General features: G+C 49.1%; 2 protein-coding genes across 11 annotated transcripts in view; one reads left to right on the plus strand and one right to left on the minus strand.

The window, feature by feature from the left end:
• ASPA (aspartoacylase) overlaps positions 1-4,072 on the plus strand; it is a 74,047-nt gene extending 69,975 nt beyond the window's left edge. For all 7 annotated transcript variants that reach the window (XM_044430385.1, XM_044430382.1, XM_044430381.1 and 4 more), the window contains 3 exons: positions 918-1,025; positions 2,469-2,578; positions 3,289-4,072. In XM_044430385.1, the coding sequence (XP_044286320.1) occupies positions 918-1,025; positions 2,469-2,578; positions 3,289-3,489 (419 nt within the window). In that variant the 3' untranslated portion in view covers positions 3,490-4,072. The remainder of the gene's footprint in view (positions 1-917; positions 1,026-2,468; positions 2,579-3,288) is intronic.
• Positions 4,073-4,076: 4 nt separating this feature from the next.
• Positions 4,077-15,193, minus strand: part of TRPV3 (transient receptor potential cation channel subfamily V member 3) — a 22,678-nt gene continuing 11,561 nt past the window's right edge. For 3 of the 4 annotated variants that reach the window (XM_044430376.1, XM_044430375.1, XM_044430377.1), the window contains exons 9-19: positions 13,912-14,192; positions 13,546-13,722; positions 12,842-13,000; positions 11,261-11,362; positions 10,853-10,926; positions 9,700-9,865; positions 9,221-9,287; positions 7,773-8,044; positions 7,133-7,245; positions 6,442-6,512; positions 4,077-6,043 (exon numbers count right to left, since the gene is read on the minus strand). In XM_044430376.1, the coding sequence (XP_044286311.1) occupies positions 5,949-6,043; positions 6,442-6,512; positions 7,133-7,245; positions 7,773-8,044; positions 9,221-9,287; positions 9,700-9,865; positions 10,853-10,926; positions 11,261-11,362; positions 12,842-13,000; positions 13,546-13,722; positions 13,912-14,192 (1,577 nt within the window). In that variant the 3' untranslated portion in view covers positions 4,077-5,948. The remainder of the gene's footprint in view (positions 6,044-6,441; positions 6,513-7,132; positions 7,246-7,772; positions 8,045-9,220; positions 9,288-9,699; positions 9,866-10,852; positions 10,927-11,260; positions 11,363-12,841; positions 13,001-13,545; positions 13,723-13,911; positions 14,193-15,193) is intronic. The other variant, XM_044430378.1, reaches the window with a different exon arrangement.

The following is a 15,193-nucleotide window of genomic DNA, read 5'->3' on the forward strand; positions in this document are numbered from 1 at the left end:
CAATATAAAATAAGCCGCCCTGGCCAGATAAAATCCAATAATATTAACAGTTAAAATGCCGCTTAAATAAAAAGGTCTTGGCCTGGCGCCGAAAAACAAATGACGGCGGCGCCAGGCGGACCTCTCTGGGGAGCACATTCCATAGATGGGGTGCCACTGCAGAGAAAGCCCTCCTCCAAGTACCTACCCTCCTAATTTCCTTCACTGAGGGCTCCCGGAGAAGGGCCTCTCCCGCCGATCTCAGGGGGCAGCTGGGCATGTATGGACGTAAGCGCTCCTTCAGGTAGCCAGGACCCAAGCCGTTTAGGGCTTTATAGGTCATCACCAACACCTTGAATTGGGCCCGGACTTCAATGGGAAGCCAGTGAAGCTGTCGGAGGACTGGAGTCATGTGAACATAACGCCCCGTCCCCGTCAGCAGCCTGGCAGCTCTATTTTGAACCAACTGAAGTATCCGGACCCATTAGGAGTTAGTCTGTGCAGGGAGGAAAGTTGTACAACATTTCGGATTGCAGAACTTCACAACGGCCTCCACTTGTGTGTAGCTTTTGACTTGTGTTTCTTCAGGCCAGGGTCCCCTTCCCAAGCTGCATGCAAAACCCTTCGGATGCATTTATTCAACGTTTTCCTTCGCCATCCATTATCTTTAAAAAGTCTCTGGCCGGCTTGCAATGCACCTGCCGTTCTGGCGGCTGCTTCAAGGCACGGCCTTCCCTGTCGCAGAATGTTGCAAAGGATCTAAATGGCTTCTTTCCATTTCCGCTGGTAAACCTCCCATGTCCTCCCAGCACTTCTTTTTGTCCCTTTTCTTACCTGCCAAAGATCCTCAAAAGTAGGGAAAGGCAACGTGGCTGCAGGCAGAGTGCCGGCAGCCGTATATCCGGAAGGGGGAACGGGTTCTTTCTTCTCCAATGCAGGCATTGAAGTTGGGCCTCAGCCCCAGGGGGTGCTCCGAGCCGACATTCTGGACAAAATGAGGCGGATAGCCCGGCATGGCCTTGACTTTGTGCACATGTTCAATGCAGGTAAGAAACACTGGCATTATGCCACCATCAAATACCTGGCTGATCTGCTGCCGAAGGATATTTATTTATTTATTTATTTATTAAAACATTTTTATGCCACCCCATTCGCCGAAGCCTCGGGGCGGCTTACAGCAATAGTTAAAATATACATATAAAATAATCATAATAAATTAAAACACACTTTATAAAATAAGCCGCCCTGGCCAGATAAAATTCAGTTGTATTAGCATTTAAAATGTTGCTTAAATAAAAAGGTCTTTGCCTGGCACCGAAAAACAAATAACGACGGCGCCAGGCGGACCTCTCTGGGGATAAGACGCATCATTGCGGTGTAGGCTTACCTGAGAGGAAGGCTCCGGCACAGCGCTCAGGCAAGACTCTTCCAGGATACCCAGTTGCACCCGCACCACAGTTCTGTTCTTTTTTTCCAGATCACATTCACAGAGCACTGAGTTCCGATTGGCGTACTTTTAGGGAGGTTTGACCCATAGGCATTTTTAAAATATTCCCGAACTTTTTCCAATCTGGGGGTTCTCCAACACTGGCCGATACCTCCCAGCGGTTTCTCAGTGGTGCAGTGTGACCCCAATTCTGTTGGGAGTGACGACCCCTCACCCCAGGAATTTCCCTGTCCATAGACAAAGCTACAGCCTCAGAGGGGCATGTCAGACCCCCTGCATCCCCTCCCAAAGCAAGGCAGCTTCCCTTAAAATTGAAACTCTGCAAAGAAGAGTGAGGGACCAGGTACCTTGGCTTGATTTGGGCCAACTAAAATGAACTGCTAGGTATTTTGTGATGTACCTGGTACAAGAACCACAGTAGACAATCAAATCCAAATGAATAGTTTCATTTGAAAAATTGCTTTTGACATAGTTGAGTATTTGAATAGTTGCTGTTAAGTTTTTAGTCCCCTAACAATAGGTTCTTTCACAATCTTTGAAGATACGCCCTGACATCATCTGATAAATATAATTCCTAAACTTTGCAAGATGCTGATGAAAAGGAAGCGTTTTTATGAATTCCATCATTTGCAGAACGCATTATGCACTGTATAATGTGGTTAAAACCCTTCACTTCTGCTGTTCCGATAAAATTTAGGACTGTTTCATGCATCACTTCATAACTGGGTCATCTTTCAGTAACCCAAACTGCTGAAGGAGGACAATCCACAGAAAAACATCTATCTAATCATAGCATTAACTACTTACAAACTATTACTACTTTGAGGGCTTCAAACGTTATTAACAAATCTTGTATATGTCTCTCTATAACAAGAAGCTGTTTTATGTAGCATTTGATATTGTATTTCAATGTATTTTATTGTGTTGTAAGCCGCCCCGAGGCTTCGGCAAGGGGCGGCATAGAAATGTTATAATAATAATAATAATAATAATAATAATAATAATAATAATAATAATAATTCTTCCCCTCCTCTCCAAACAGGAAAACAATTCCCTCCATGCACCGTTGAGGCTTACAAAATTACAGAGAAAGTTGACTATCCCAGAAACATGGATAATGAGATCATGGCCGCCATTCACCCCAAGCTGCAGGTAAGCTTATGCCTCTCTTCTGCGTTTGTAAGGCCCACTGCTGTGCCCCATAGCTACTTCACAGGGTTGTTGTGGGGATGCGACGGAGAACAGCGGAAGCTGCTTTGAGGCCTTTGATAGAAAAAAGATGCGAAGGAAATCTAATAAATAAATATTGGACAGTGCTTTAGCAGACCCCGGTGTAGTTAAATATTCTGGACACCTTGCAGACTTGCCGAGGGCCTCCTTTCCCCCTGCTCCCACAACATCCTTTCTGTCGCCGCACTCATGAAAAACCTCTCCTCCCTTCCCTTTATATCATTAACCATGGTGCCTGCCAGAGAAACAGCTAAAAATGAAAACTATCCAAAGAAGCAGAATTAAAATTCTGGGATGGCTGTGGGCTGAAACATGCTTTAGAGCAGAGCCTTTGAAATACATAGGCTTAAAGTTAGTCATTTCTAACTCGGGACCTGCTCCAAGCTGGCCTAAGTGAAATCCTGTACAACCGGTGTGAAAAACAGGCGTGTCCGCAGGGTTAATCGAGCTCAGAGGAGGCTGGGCAGCTTCTGCAAGCCCCTTCCCACTCTAATAAACAAGTTTGCTTAGGCGGAAGCCCCCCGAGTTCAGAGGAGCATATTCCCAAGTAAGCCGCCCGTTTAGGATTGTGGGGTAAGTCCAGATCCAGCCCATTGTATGTGTTTTTCTGTTATTTTTCCCTGTCCCACAAGGATCAAGACTGGCATCCGCTAAACCCTGGCGATCCTATGTTTTTAACGCTTGAAGGAACAACTATCCCATACGAAGGCGATGCCACAGTGTACCCAACCTTTGTGAACGAGGCTGCTTATTACGAAAAGCAACAAGCGTTTGTCAAAACTGTAAAAGAAAAGCTGAGTGCAAGAGGCATCAGAACCTTAGAACTGGAATAATTTGTCCGTTCCTTTTGAAATCCGAGGGCTAGGTCTATTGTGGACGTGTTTTGCCTTTCGAACCAAGGTGGCCGAAATATGGAGCTGTAACTCAGAAATTGTAAGAAATATGTAACGTACAGGAATATGCAGAGCACTTTGAAAATGATAATGCACTAGCCAAAAAAAATAATCCCAGGCATTAGTAGCATGAATGTGTTTCAGCATTCTTTTTACAAATACTAAAACCTTTTCTTAAAAGCATTTTTGATAATATGGAAATACATTTTGTATTTAATGTGTTCTATAAGGAGAGAGAAAAGGGCAATGGAACAATTTCAGCTTGTGAAGATTTTATGTCAACAGTATTTTATATCAAGGAGGGGATCCCACTGTTTGGACAAGCAACTGATCTCTTTCTGTCTGCTATGCATTTCTTTCCCTGGACCACAGGGGGTTCCTGTACTTGTTGATACCAACCTCCAGGAATACCTTTCATCCTTTAAAAAAAAAGAAGTTTATTTATTAGCAACTACTGCTATTTATTGGTGCTATGTTTTAATAACTGGAGCAAAGCAATATAATTAAATGCTAGTGAAATGCACAGGTCTAGAAAGTTATTTTATTTCTCGTATTTGCAGTAAATGCTTCTTTAAAACATCGAACAGAAAAACGTCCATACATTCAAAGTAAATATTGCTTTAATTCTTCTCTTTTCTTTCTTTTGGAAAACTTCTCCTGCACGGCTATTATTAGGCCCCACCCCAGAGTGCCGACCAGAAAGCAGAGAGAGTATCTATCTACAAAGAAATAAACTGATATAAAAGACTTCCAGAAACCTGGCCCATTACAGAATTTTGCAGGGAGGTTTGGATGTATAAAATAATATTTGAAGGCATCTCTTGGTACCATTTCAAAACATCAACAAAAAGAAACAGACATTCTCTCAGGATCCAAGGCTATACAGAATACACATTCTGCAGGAATATCTAAATAAATACTGTGTGTACAATGGCTCTGTTTGCACATAACACTAAAACATGGTTTCTGTTAACTGTGGTTTATAGTTTTAGCCAAGAATTGTCTTGCAGATAAGTAAACAACCCATTGCTTGTTTCCCCTATTACTGGCTTGTTTTTTCTTCTGCTCATTTTGGAAGACTTTAGAGCAATTTTGATTTCCGGAAGCCAAACTTGTTAGTCCAACAACTGATCAAAGTTCTACTTGTGGTTTATACCTGGCTAAGAAACAATGGTTTGTTTGCACGTCTGCGCTTAGACAAAATGACAAGCCATCCTCAGCAAACGATATCACAGCTTAGTGTTATATGCAAACCAGGCTATTATAAATGCACATTTCCCCTTCAGAAGAAAAGGTCTGTGCCTTTCAAATCTTCTGTAATGGCGTGGCTGTCCTTTTCCCACCCCTTTCCTCTGCCACCCTGTCATCTGAGAACCGGCGTGGTGTCATGGATAAGAACACGGGACTGGGACTTGGCTGATCCGAGTTCGAGTCCCTGCTCAGCCACGGAGCCGAGTGGGTGACTGGGCCAGTCACAGACTCTCAGCCCAGCCTGCCTCCCAGGGTCTTTGTCGTGGAGCTAAGATTGGGAGGAGGAGGAGGAGCCTGATGTAAGCCGCTCTGGCTTCTTTGTAAGAAAAAAGGCGGGCTGTAAATCTAATAAATAAATAAATAAGCCGGCCTGCTGCAGGTGTCCAAGTAAACAAGGAGAGGTCTGGGAAGGCGGCAGCAGCCCAGCACTGAAGGCTTCACACTGTGGTTCCGCTTCTGAAATGTGAAATCGGAAAGGACTGGACAAGGTTTCATCCTTGTGCTCTAGTTCGCACCCATTCAGTGAGTGCGATGCAGGTCCACGAATACAAGTCTCGAAGGCCCCCGGGACTCGGGGAATAGCAGACAAATCAACCAATCTTCCAAAAGGAGTGAGACGGACGCCGTGTCACGCTGGCAAACCCGAAACGTGTTCGGCACAACCTTTAACCTTTGTTTAGCCTTGTTTGGCACTCTTCGAAAGCCGAGGCGCTTCCTGGCAGGGACGGAGGCCAGGTGGCCACAGGGTGGGGGAGAACGGGGCGGAGGCGAGGCCGAGCGGCTCCCGGCCGCAGGTTTCCCATCTTCACTCTCGGGGCACCCGTGGCCAAAGCCCAGCACCCCCTTCACCGCTGGCGCTCGTGCAGATGTGCCCTCGGAGCCTCAGTCTGTCCTTGAGGCCCCTTCTTCCGCCCGCCGCAACGGTCGCACGTTCCTTTCCACGCCACAGCCCATACTCCCCCATCCTACACTGGCTCCCCTCACCTGCTCGCCATTCAGGCAACCGCCGGGCATCCTGCCCTTGGTCCGAACGCCGCTCCAGTCACGCTCAGGACGGCCAATTCGGCGAAAGGTGGCAGCAACACCAAGCTACTCAGAATTCCTGCCATTGCGCCGTCTTCCACATTCTCTCCTCATCAGGTGAGCGGCTAAACAGAGGTTTCGGGCAAGTCGTATATTTCCTCGTTCGTATTCAGTGTGATTTTGCTGTTACTCCTCGACGTTTCTTGCATTCTGCTGTAATCTAACAGAAAACAGATTGCAGGAGTATCAGGCAGAGTTTTGCGGCCGTTTCTAATCAGCTGGCACTTCTCATTTATTTTTTATTTATTTAAAGCATCTCTATGCCGCCCCCCCCCCCCATCGCGACAAAGCCTCAGGGCGGCTCACTTAGGCGTTAAAGCTGCCGTCCCGCTCTGTGGGAGTGGGCCAGCACCGGGGGCAATTAATTGTGAATTAATTGTTAATTCCTAGACAGATTTGATCAGCGCGCATGTGGGTACAGGTATACACAACTGTACCTGTCAACATTATTTTTCTGTAAGCTGCCCAGATATTTTAAAAAGCTAATACTAATCACAGAGGACAGCCATGGCTTTGTTTTTAAAAGCGGTTCCTTCAAGTAGAATCATGGGATGTTACCTGTGGGGCCTGGGTCTTCACTGATGAACGCTACGTGTGTTTTCCATTCTGTCCATTTGACTTCGTTAATCCTAGACGATACAGGGCATATAATTTTCATCATTAATGTGCTTTCTCTGTACTGTCACTGAAACACTTCATGCTTCAGTTTCCAAACCATGTGTCAGTATTTATTTCAGTCCGTGGAAGTTTTGGCAATGCACAGAAAAGCAAGATAGTGGTTAGAGCTACCTGAGCTATCCAAGACTGGGCCTGCTTACAGGTGAACTGCCCTGGCTTGTCCACCCACATGTCCTGGGGCAGGTTCACACGATCCTGGCACCCATTTGAAATCCTGCCCTGCCCAGGATTCCTAGTCCGGCCTCTGTTGTTTTTCTTGTGGACAAAATCCAACTTTTTTTTTTTTAGAAGTATGGAAGAGAAATGTGCTCTCCACAGGTGACTGTGCCCAACTCACCTGTCTTTTTGAAGAAAGGTGGTGCCAACCTATCAAACCCGTGACCCTATCTCAGCACAGATTAAGTCTGTGATGTAGGATTCACCCCATTCCACATAAGCTGTGCAAAGTGGACCCCATTTTGATCACCCACCCCTTTTGATGCTCATTTTTAAAAGCATTTTTCTGCCTATTTGGTTTCAAAATGGAGACACACCAGGGCGTCCAGCGATCGCGACACGGTGGCCTCCTTACCTTAAGCATAACCGGGTGTCTCCTTCGGCCACTTTGCACCATTCTCCAAGTTGGAATTTCCTCCGCAGGAATTTTGGCAGAAGTTTCTCTGTCTCCACGATCGTCCTTGCTCTCTAGCCAAGACAACAGTCAGAGGAGAATGTTAAAAATGGGTTTCCATTTGTGTGTATGATGACCTCAGCTGATCGAAAGGGAGCAACGGAAGGGCTCTTTGAAAGAGATTAAATACCAAGCCAATGCATATTCAAGCCGCAGCCTATAGAATTCAACCGTCTTTTGGAATAAGAAGGACTATTTAGCTGTTACGCGAGTGTTCTGGGAAGCTTTTAGCAAAGAGCACCAAAGAAATGGGAAGGTTATAAACAGAAATGTTATTAATGAATAAATGTAGGCACCCCTAAGTGAAGCCCCCTCATAAATTCAGAATTTGCCAGTGTTCATGCCTGCCCGCCACATCAGGAAGCCAGACCCCCCCGCTCCGCTGCTGCCCGCCCATTATTTTCGACCACGGCTCCCAGTTTTCCCAGCCACTGGCCATGCTGGCTGTGGCAGATAGGACTGGGAGCCCAGCATGCCAGGCTGGGAAAGGCGGCTCGAAAAGGGCCCGATCGCCTCCGTCCCCAGACGTCCCGGAACACACCTGCAGCCTCCAGATGTGCTCGCTCTCCTTGGATATGTCCTCCACCGTCTCGCCCATCAAGGCGATCAGCATGTTGAGGAGGAGGACGAAGGTCAGGACGACGTAGGAGATGAGGAGCAGGAGAAAGAGGATCGGGTACGTCGCGTTCTCGTGGATCTCCAGGTCGCCCAGCCCAAGCGTGAGCTTGAAGAGCTCGATCAAAACACTGCCCAGAGTGCTGTAGCTGCTGCACTTGCTGTCCTCGGGGCAAGTTTCGATCAAGGCTGCGAGGGCTGGGTTCGAAAAAAGGACAAAAGGGTCGGGCTTTCGGTTTGATACCTCTTTGTGCAGCTGTCCCTGCAGCCAGCGTGGTCCGTGAGCAGAAAGGTGGGCGACTCCAGGACAGGGAAGCCCGTTGCAGGTAAACCCACAGGACCAGAGAAGACTTCCGCCTCCCGCCGAAGAATACGAGTGGATCACCTCATCCGGCAACCTGCGACTGTACTGGGCAAGGAGTCCCAGCGTTCCCAGCTAACCCTTTGCAGTAAATACTGGAGTATTTTCTACCCGAGCAGCCAGTGGAACAGTGTCAAAAATACTTAGATTTATCCCTAACTCTATCCTTAAACAAAGCAACAGATCAAGTCATGTATCTGGCAAGATGCTGTTCAAGAAGTACCAAAGCCTTTGGCAGAAATGGGTCCGTTTGAAACAAGGTTTGTTTCCTGCATCTCCAGCAATGTTGTAGATCGTCATCAGGAGATAAGACTTCAGTTAAATCATATCTTACAGCTATTTGGGATTGAAATGTAAGCAGATGCAAGCTTTCACCTTTCACAGAATGCTTCATCAGGCCAGAGGCATAAAAGAGTTCTGTGTAATCAGAGAAGTCTGCCAAACTTCCCCTAATAAAATATACTATTTGATCTGCACTGCATCTTGTGCCTGCTGGATTCCAGCGCGCACAGTGTCCTGCATCGAGTCCTGAGGTTTCTGGGCAGCTCTTCCTCCAGCCCAGCCTAGAGATGCTGGAGACCAAACCTGCGTGCAATGCAGGGGCCTACCCCGCGCCTACAGCCCTGGAGGCTGTGAAAGGAAGGGGGTCATTCCAGGAGACCTGCAGAAGGACAATCTTTACCCTCCTTCCCTCTTCCCCTTTTTTCCTTGCGTGCTTTGTCTTTCTAGCTCATAAGCTTGCTGGGCAGAAAACTACTGATTTTATGAATGCTGCTCTTGGAACATCTGGGGCTGAAGAACTGGATAAAAGCACTGTATGCGTGGTGGCCCATGAAAGTCATAAACCTATTTTTTTTCCGCCTCTTGCAGCTTTCCCTGGCTTAGTTTCCAGCAGCCCATAACACAGTTGTGATGTGGCAGGCTAACAGTTGTGCAGCGTGTACCTGAGGCAGCCTCTTTTCAATACGCAAAATATTTTCACGCAAATACAAGAGCCAGCGAATTCCGCTTACCTACACCAAATCCGAGCAGAAACACCATGTAAACCGCAATGAACTTTATCACGTCGTTCAAGATGACCTAAAATGGGAGAGAAAAACATCTTGTCGTGATGACCTGGAGCGATGAACATTCATCACTACGCTGGGCCAGACCTCCCTCTCCGGATGCCCCCCGTGATGGCAAGGGATGATGGGAGCGCTAGTCCACCAGCCTGCAGGGGCCCTGGGTTCAGAAAGACCAACGATGCCTCCCCAGGCCTTCGCTGCAGCCCCCGCGGGCGCCCCGGGGCCCTCTTGCCACCCCCAAACTGAGCTGCTCTTGCAAAATGAAGCGGGCAGTCAAGAGCCCTTCCTGGGAGCTGGTCGCATGTGGCAAAAGCCAAGCCGGGGCTGCACGCGCCCGGAGCCGGAGGCCCACTCCCAGCCCGCCGGGCGGGCAGCCTGGCCCGAACGGGAGGTGAAGCAGGGGGCCAGCTGACCGACTGACTCACCTGCTGAACCATGACGCTGTAGATGCCCATCGACTGCAGCCCCCGGGTGAAGTACAGCATGTTGGCCCAGCCCAGGGACATGGCCAGGACGAGGCAGACCAGGTGCTCCTTGTAGGAGAACAGGTACAAGCACACCGAGAATATGACCAGCACGGCCTGTATGAAGCTGCCCGGAGCGGCGGCGGAAAAAAGGAGGAATCCCAGCATCAGAAACGGGCCAGATTTGAGCTACTATTCGTTGCCTTCGGATTCCCAGGCCAGCACACATCTGGCTGGGGATCATGGGGGAGGTGGTCCTATCTCCCACGCTAGGGAAGGAAGCTCTTGACGCACGCAATTAGGTGTGCAAGTCACACACAATGAGCGTGCCGGGTGTTGCTGCCCTCTCCTTCCTCTGCTGTCGGCTCTGTGGCCAATTATAAACCCCTCCCGGCAGAGACCCCCCCTCAAAAACAGCCCCTAACAGAGTGATAAAGGGGGCACACTTTTCACTTGCCAGCGTTGACACAACTTCACTTCCCAAGTTGGTGCTCAGGGCCCACAATTCTTGGCCCTTGGGCTGTCTTGCTCTGGCATATCCCGAAGCTGACCAGAGATTTAAGACTTTTCGCACAAACATACTAGAACAACTGCCTTTCCTCCTCGTCTGTTCCTCCCACTCAAAACTACAGGCCTCTGAAGCACCTCTTAGCATGAAAGAAAGCAGGCAATTAATGCAGCAGCCCTCCCATGTACTTCAAGGCACACAACACGTGCGCAATTAACTCTACAGCACTTTGAATGCAAACCCGTGATGGCAAAGCCTTGTTTAGTGAACTGAAGGCAGAGGAAAGCAAATACCGGTCCCAAGAAATACCCGTAACAAAGTGTGTTTCAGCAGAATCCAGGTGCTGTGCATTTTTAGAAGTCAGGGTTTGGTTGCGGCTGCAATTTGCGGAGTCTAAAAATAGCATGCATCCAGATTTTAGCCACTCTCTCAGTGTGTGCAAATTTGCATGTCTGTATTACATGTAGAACTGGATTCTTACTTGAGGGAAAAGACCCACAGAGGGAAGGAGTGGGGAGGCAGTTAAAGAGAAGCATTTTCTGCGAGCCGAAGCACCGGCGCAAGCAAAGAGCGGGGTGGTCATTTGGATTCTCATGCATGGCTTACAATGCGAAGTGAAACCAGGCGTCTGAGAGGATTGATTGGAGGTCGGACGGCCTCAGCAGGACAATGGCCACACTCTGAAGGCAGAAACACAGAACAGCTTTTTAACCGGCACAACATCGGAAAAACTGCACTGCGATTGCTGGCGCCAGTATTACGGTCTTCATGCAAGGCACGGTCAGGTATGTGCAGAATTCTGGACTCTGGATTCTTGGACTCTTTTTCTTTTTTTTGTAAGATAAACTTTCTCGTCATTAACACAGACAGTCGGCAAAGCCCTCCCGACTCACTGCCTTCCGAATGCGTTGGACCAAGGCTGATGCATCATTGGGGCTTCTCACCAAGCAGTAACCGTGTCTCGGAAAGACGTCACGGAAGCAGAGAGTTCAGAGTCCCGGATGGCGCGCTCACCTCTTTGATGGCGATAAATATGGCTCCGAGCATCACCGTCACTTGGCTGGCCAGCTGCAGCCAGCCCAGGTTGCTGGTCAGCACTAAAGGGTATGGAGGGGGCTGGAGAGAAGGGGGGGGGACAAGAGAAGGACCCAGGAGAACCGTCACTGCGCCGCTTTCCCGTTCCTTTTATTTCAGTCTGCTTATTTCTAGGGTGTGATCCTATTCTTTATTTATTTAGGATTTTTTTATGCCGTCCCATTGCTTATAGTCTCGGGACGGCTCACATAAAATAAACAAGCATAGTAAAATGATACAATTGAAAACCAAGAATCACCCTGGCCGCAAAATTAAAACCTATCGATATTATGAAGAGTTATTAAAATATAGAATAATTATATTTATATAAAATCCTATGCGCATTCAGCTGTTGCAGATGGGGCATGCTGGGAGTTGTAGGCCCATCCTGTGCCTCAGCATCCAGAGGACTGTGCTTGCAAGGGACTTTTATCCAAAAGGCCTCCGGGGCAGCTTCCATGTAATCAGCAAAATAAGATACCCTCGGCCACAGGATAAAAAGACCCTTGCCACAAGGAAAGAAGGGGTGGGGGTCAGATGAGGGGGGAAAGCTATTTATCCCCTGTTTTTCGAGCTTAGGGTGATTTTCATAGTCTTGTCTCGCATTCATACTTTTCATGAATTGGTGATTTTTGCTTAGAAATCTAACAAATCATAAATAAATATTGTTTCTAAAAATGCGAACCCCGAAAATGAAATGGAAATTGTTTCAAAAGCAAGGTGGGCCAAGATTTAAATAGATGAGTGATGCCCCGACTGGGTATTTTTACACTGCAGAAGAGGCGATCAAAAGCCACCCTCAAAGAGTTGACGAGCTGTGACATAAAAAGACGGAGAGGCAAACAAATATTTTGGTTGCTCCAGCAGGTAAGAGCTCAGCCATGGAACCGACGTATGAAAAATGGAGCTTCAGTTTAAAATCAGGACGATGTCTTGAAAAAGGTCACTGTCCCATGGTGGAAAACAGGCTTGGAATGCGGTGGACTCGTCTTCGTTAAGCAGAGACTGAATGCACCATTTTTACAAATCCCCCAGGCCCCACCTATGGAATGCGCTCCCCAGAGAGGTCCGCCTGGCGCCGTCGTTATTTGTTTTTCGGCGCCGGGCCAAGACCTTTTTATTTAAAGAATATTTTAATTGTTGATTGTATTTATTGACTTTATTCTAGGCCGGGATGTTCCAGATTTTTAATGTAAATGTACAATTATTTATTTGTTCTGCAAGCCGCCCCCAAGGCTTTTGCGATGGGGGCGGCATATAAATGTGTCAAATAAATAAATAAATAAATAAATTTGTCCTCTGGGCTTGAGATTTATGTAGTTTTGGCACTCTGCTCCCACCAGTCCCCCTCTTTCCAGCCCCTACAAATACCCTGTACTCCTAACACAAACCCACAGGGTACCGTTGTATAAGTAAACACAGAAACATCTGTGCCGGTCAGGAACCTCTGGGGTTGATCGACTCTGTGCGATTCCGGCTCCGTCCTGGGAAACGTCGGAGGAGACGGACAGTGCCGCTTACCGTTTCTGTGTGGGGCCGGTAGTAGGAGATCAAGGTCAGCATCACATTGTAGATGAAGTAGAAGCAGCAGGAGAGGAAAAACATGTGTCGGGCGAAGCGTTTCCATTTCATCCGCAGCAGCGAATGCAGCGGCTCGAGGGCCAACATTTCGTGGCGGTTCTGCAGAGAGAGGAAGAGGGCAGTTTGCGCAGGTAAGAAAAAGGAATGAAAAGTTCAGTGCTTGGGGAATGGTCGATGAGAGACCGCAAGTGCGTTTTTTGCGGGAAGAGTGACTGGATGCCAGTGGCATGATAACGTTAAGCAGGGCGGCAGGCCGAAGCTGGTAGGTTAATCAACTCGAGTGTGAGTTGATTGATCCAAGACATGGGTGTTTTCATGGCATTCCTATTGGAGGGACCCGGTTTCACACAGATTGGAAAAGACCTCAAGACGGCAAACGTGTTAAGAAAATTGGCACAGCTGTCGTCTTGCCAAGGCGCACCCCACAAAGGGGAGCTGCCCTGAAACAGTCATTTTATTCCCCATAGCGTCCAACTGACCGGCTCCAACGCTGCCTGCTGGTGGCAGAGGTTTGCCTTCAGTGGCTGCAGATGTGACTGCTGGCTTTCATCACAGCTTGAAATTAAAAACCGCACTTTGGAAACAAGATGGGTGGACCTGCCCCTCGCATGGCATCCCTGCTCTCTAAAGGCCTTGGGACTCACCCCGATGTTCGTGTTATAGACGATGATGTCCAGCAACGAGTTGTCCCAGGTTGTGTCCAGCTCCGTCAGGTCGTAAAGGGACGACTGCACAGGGCCATAGGCCCAGTCGGTGAACTTGCGGGAAAGGCTCCGGACGGGCTTCTCCTTGATCTCCCTGCCGAGGATGTACTTCAGGATCTAAAGGGCCGAGAGCGAGGCATGAGCCAGAGCACCCGAGCTGACGGGCAGCGTGGAAGAGGAGGCCAGTGCGGGCCCAAGGATCACTGGCAGGGCCCACCACCGGCTGCCCCCCAGCCCCGCTAAAGACTGACCCGTTGGGAGGCCCCGGCCCCCCCACACACACGGCAGAGGGTTCCCCGGGCACACCTCCAGCTTCCCGGTCTTCGCAGCCAGCTGCAGCGGCGTCAGGCCATCCTTGTTCTTCGTGGCTTCCAGTTCTCGGCTCTTGCTCCTGAGGAGGACGGCATCGTACATCCGCGTCACAAAGTCGTTCTGCGTCCGGAAGTCCTCCGAGACGGTCACCAGCGCGTGCAGGATGTTGTTCCCCCGCGAGTCCTGCGACATGATGTCCGTCTTGCTGTTTTCCATCAGAAGCTGGACGATGTCCGGCTGGTTGGTGCAGGCAGCTAATGCCAGCGGGGTTTCGCCTGGGCAGACAACGTGCGAAGGAAGGGTGTGTGATTTGAAGCATTCTCGGTGGGCCGCTTGCTCAAAATGCGGCGAACCCGTTCCCAGAGAGGCTTACGCCCCATCAGGGAAGGGACCGCCCGTGCCTGCAAGCTGACAGCATAAACTGGTACGACGCACCGAGGAAAAGGAGATGGGGCGGAGAGACAGAAGCAGACGAAGCACGGAGACGGTCAAAAGACTCGGGTCCCCTCTCGACTCCGGCAGGGGCCGGGAGAGGCACCCCGGAACGCCCCTGGCTTCTCCTCCATCGCTCATCTCTTCCAGTGCATAAGCCCAGCCTTGGGCTGCTGCGAAAGGGACCAGGCCAGGAATCCAAGGGAGGCCGGCAGGGCTGGAAGGCGCGGTCAGGAGGGAATCGCGACTACAGGGGGACAGATACTGGAACCCCAACAAAGAAGAGCTGGAAGTGGCCAAGAAGGCCCTCAGGTCCAGCCACCTGCTCAGTGCCGGAATCCCAGTTAAATCATCCCACTCAAGTGGCCGCCCAGTCTCGTTCTGAAAGCATCCGATGTGAGAGAGACAAGGCAGCCCATTCCACGGCCCTCTTGCTCTGACAGTGAGAAACTCTCACCGGATGTCAAGCCTCAATCCGGGTTGCTGCATTTGACATGTTTATTCCGTGTCCTGCACATTGACACGACCAAGAAGAGATTTTGACCGTTCTCCTTCAGACACCCTTTGAGGCACTAACAAAGGGAACAGGGGACCACCCCACAACAAGACAGGCTCCAGCCAGATTCCCCAATTTTGACCCCTCTAACCCAACTATGAGGACTCGAGTTCCACTGAAAATGAAGTGATATTGAAAAAGCCTTCCTGGAGTAGGTTTTTCTGTGCAGCTCATCATTTCTGCCCCTTCTAAACACCCTCCAACCATCGGAATCACTCCAGGACACCTCGTTTTCCTAACCCTAACCCTACCCTGGGGCACACCCTAACCCTAACATAGGGGTATAGT

The sequence above is a fragment of the Varanus komodoensis genome, unplaced genomic scaffold (assembly GCF_004798865.1).
Source record: "Varanus komodoensis strain SLA01 unplaced genomic scaffold, ASM479886v1 scaffold20_1, whole genome shotgun sequence".
Taxonomy (NCBI): Eukaryota; Metazoa; Chordata; class Lepidosauria; order Squamata; family Varanidae; genus Varanus; species Varanus komodoensis.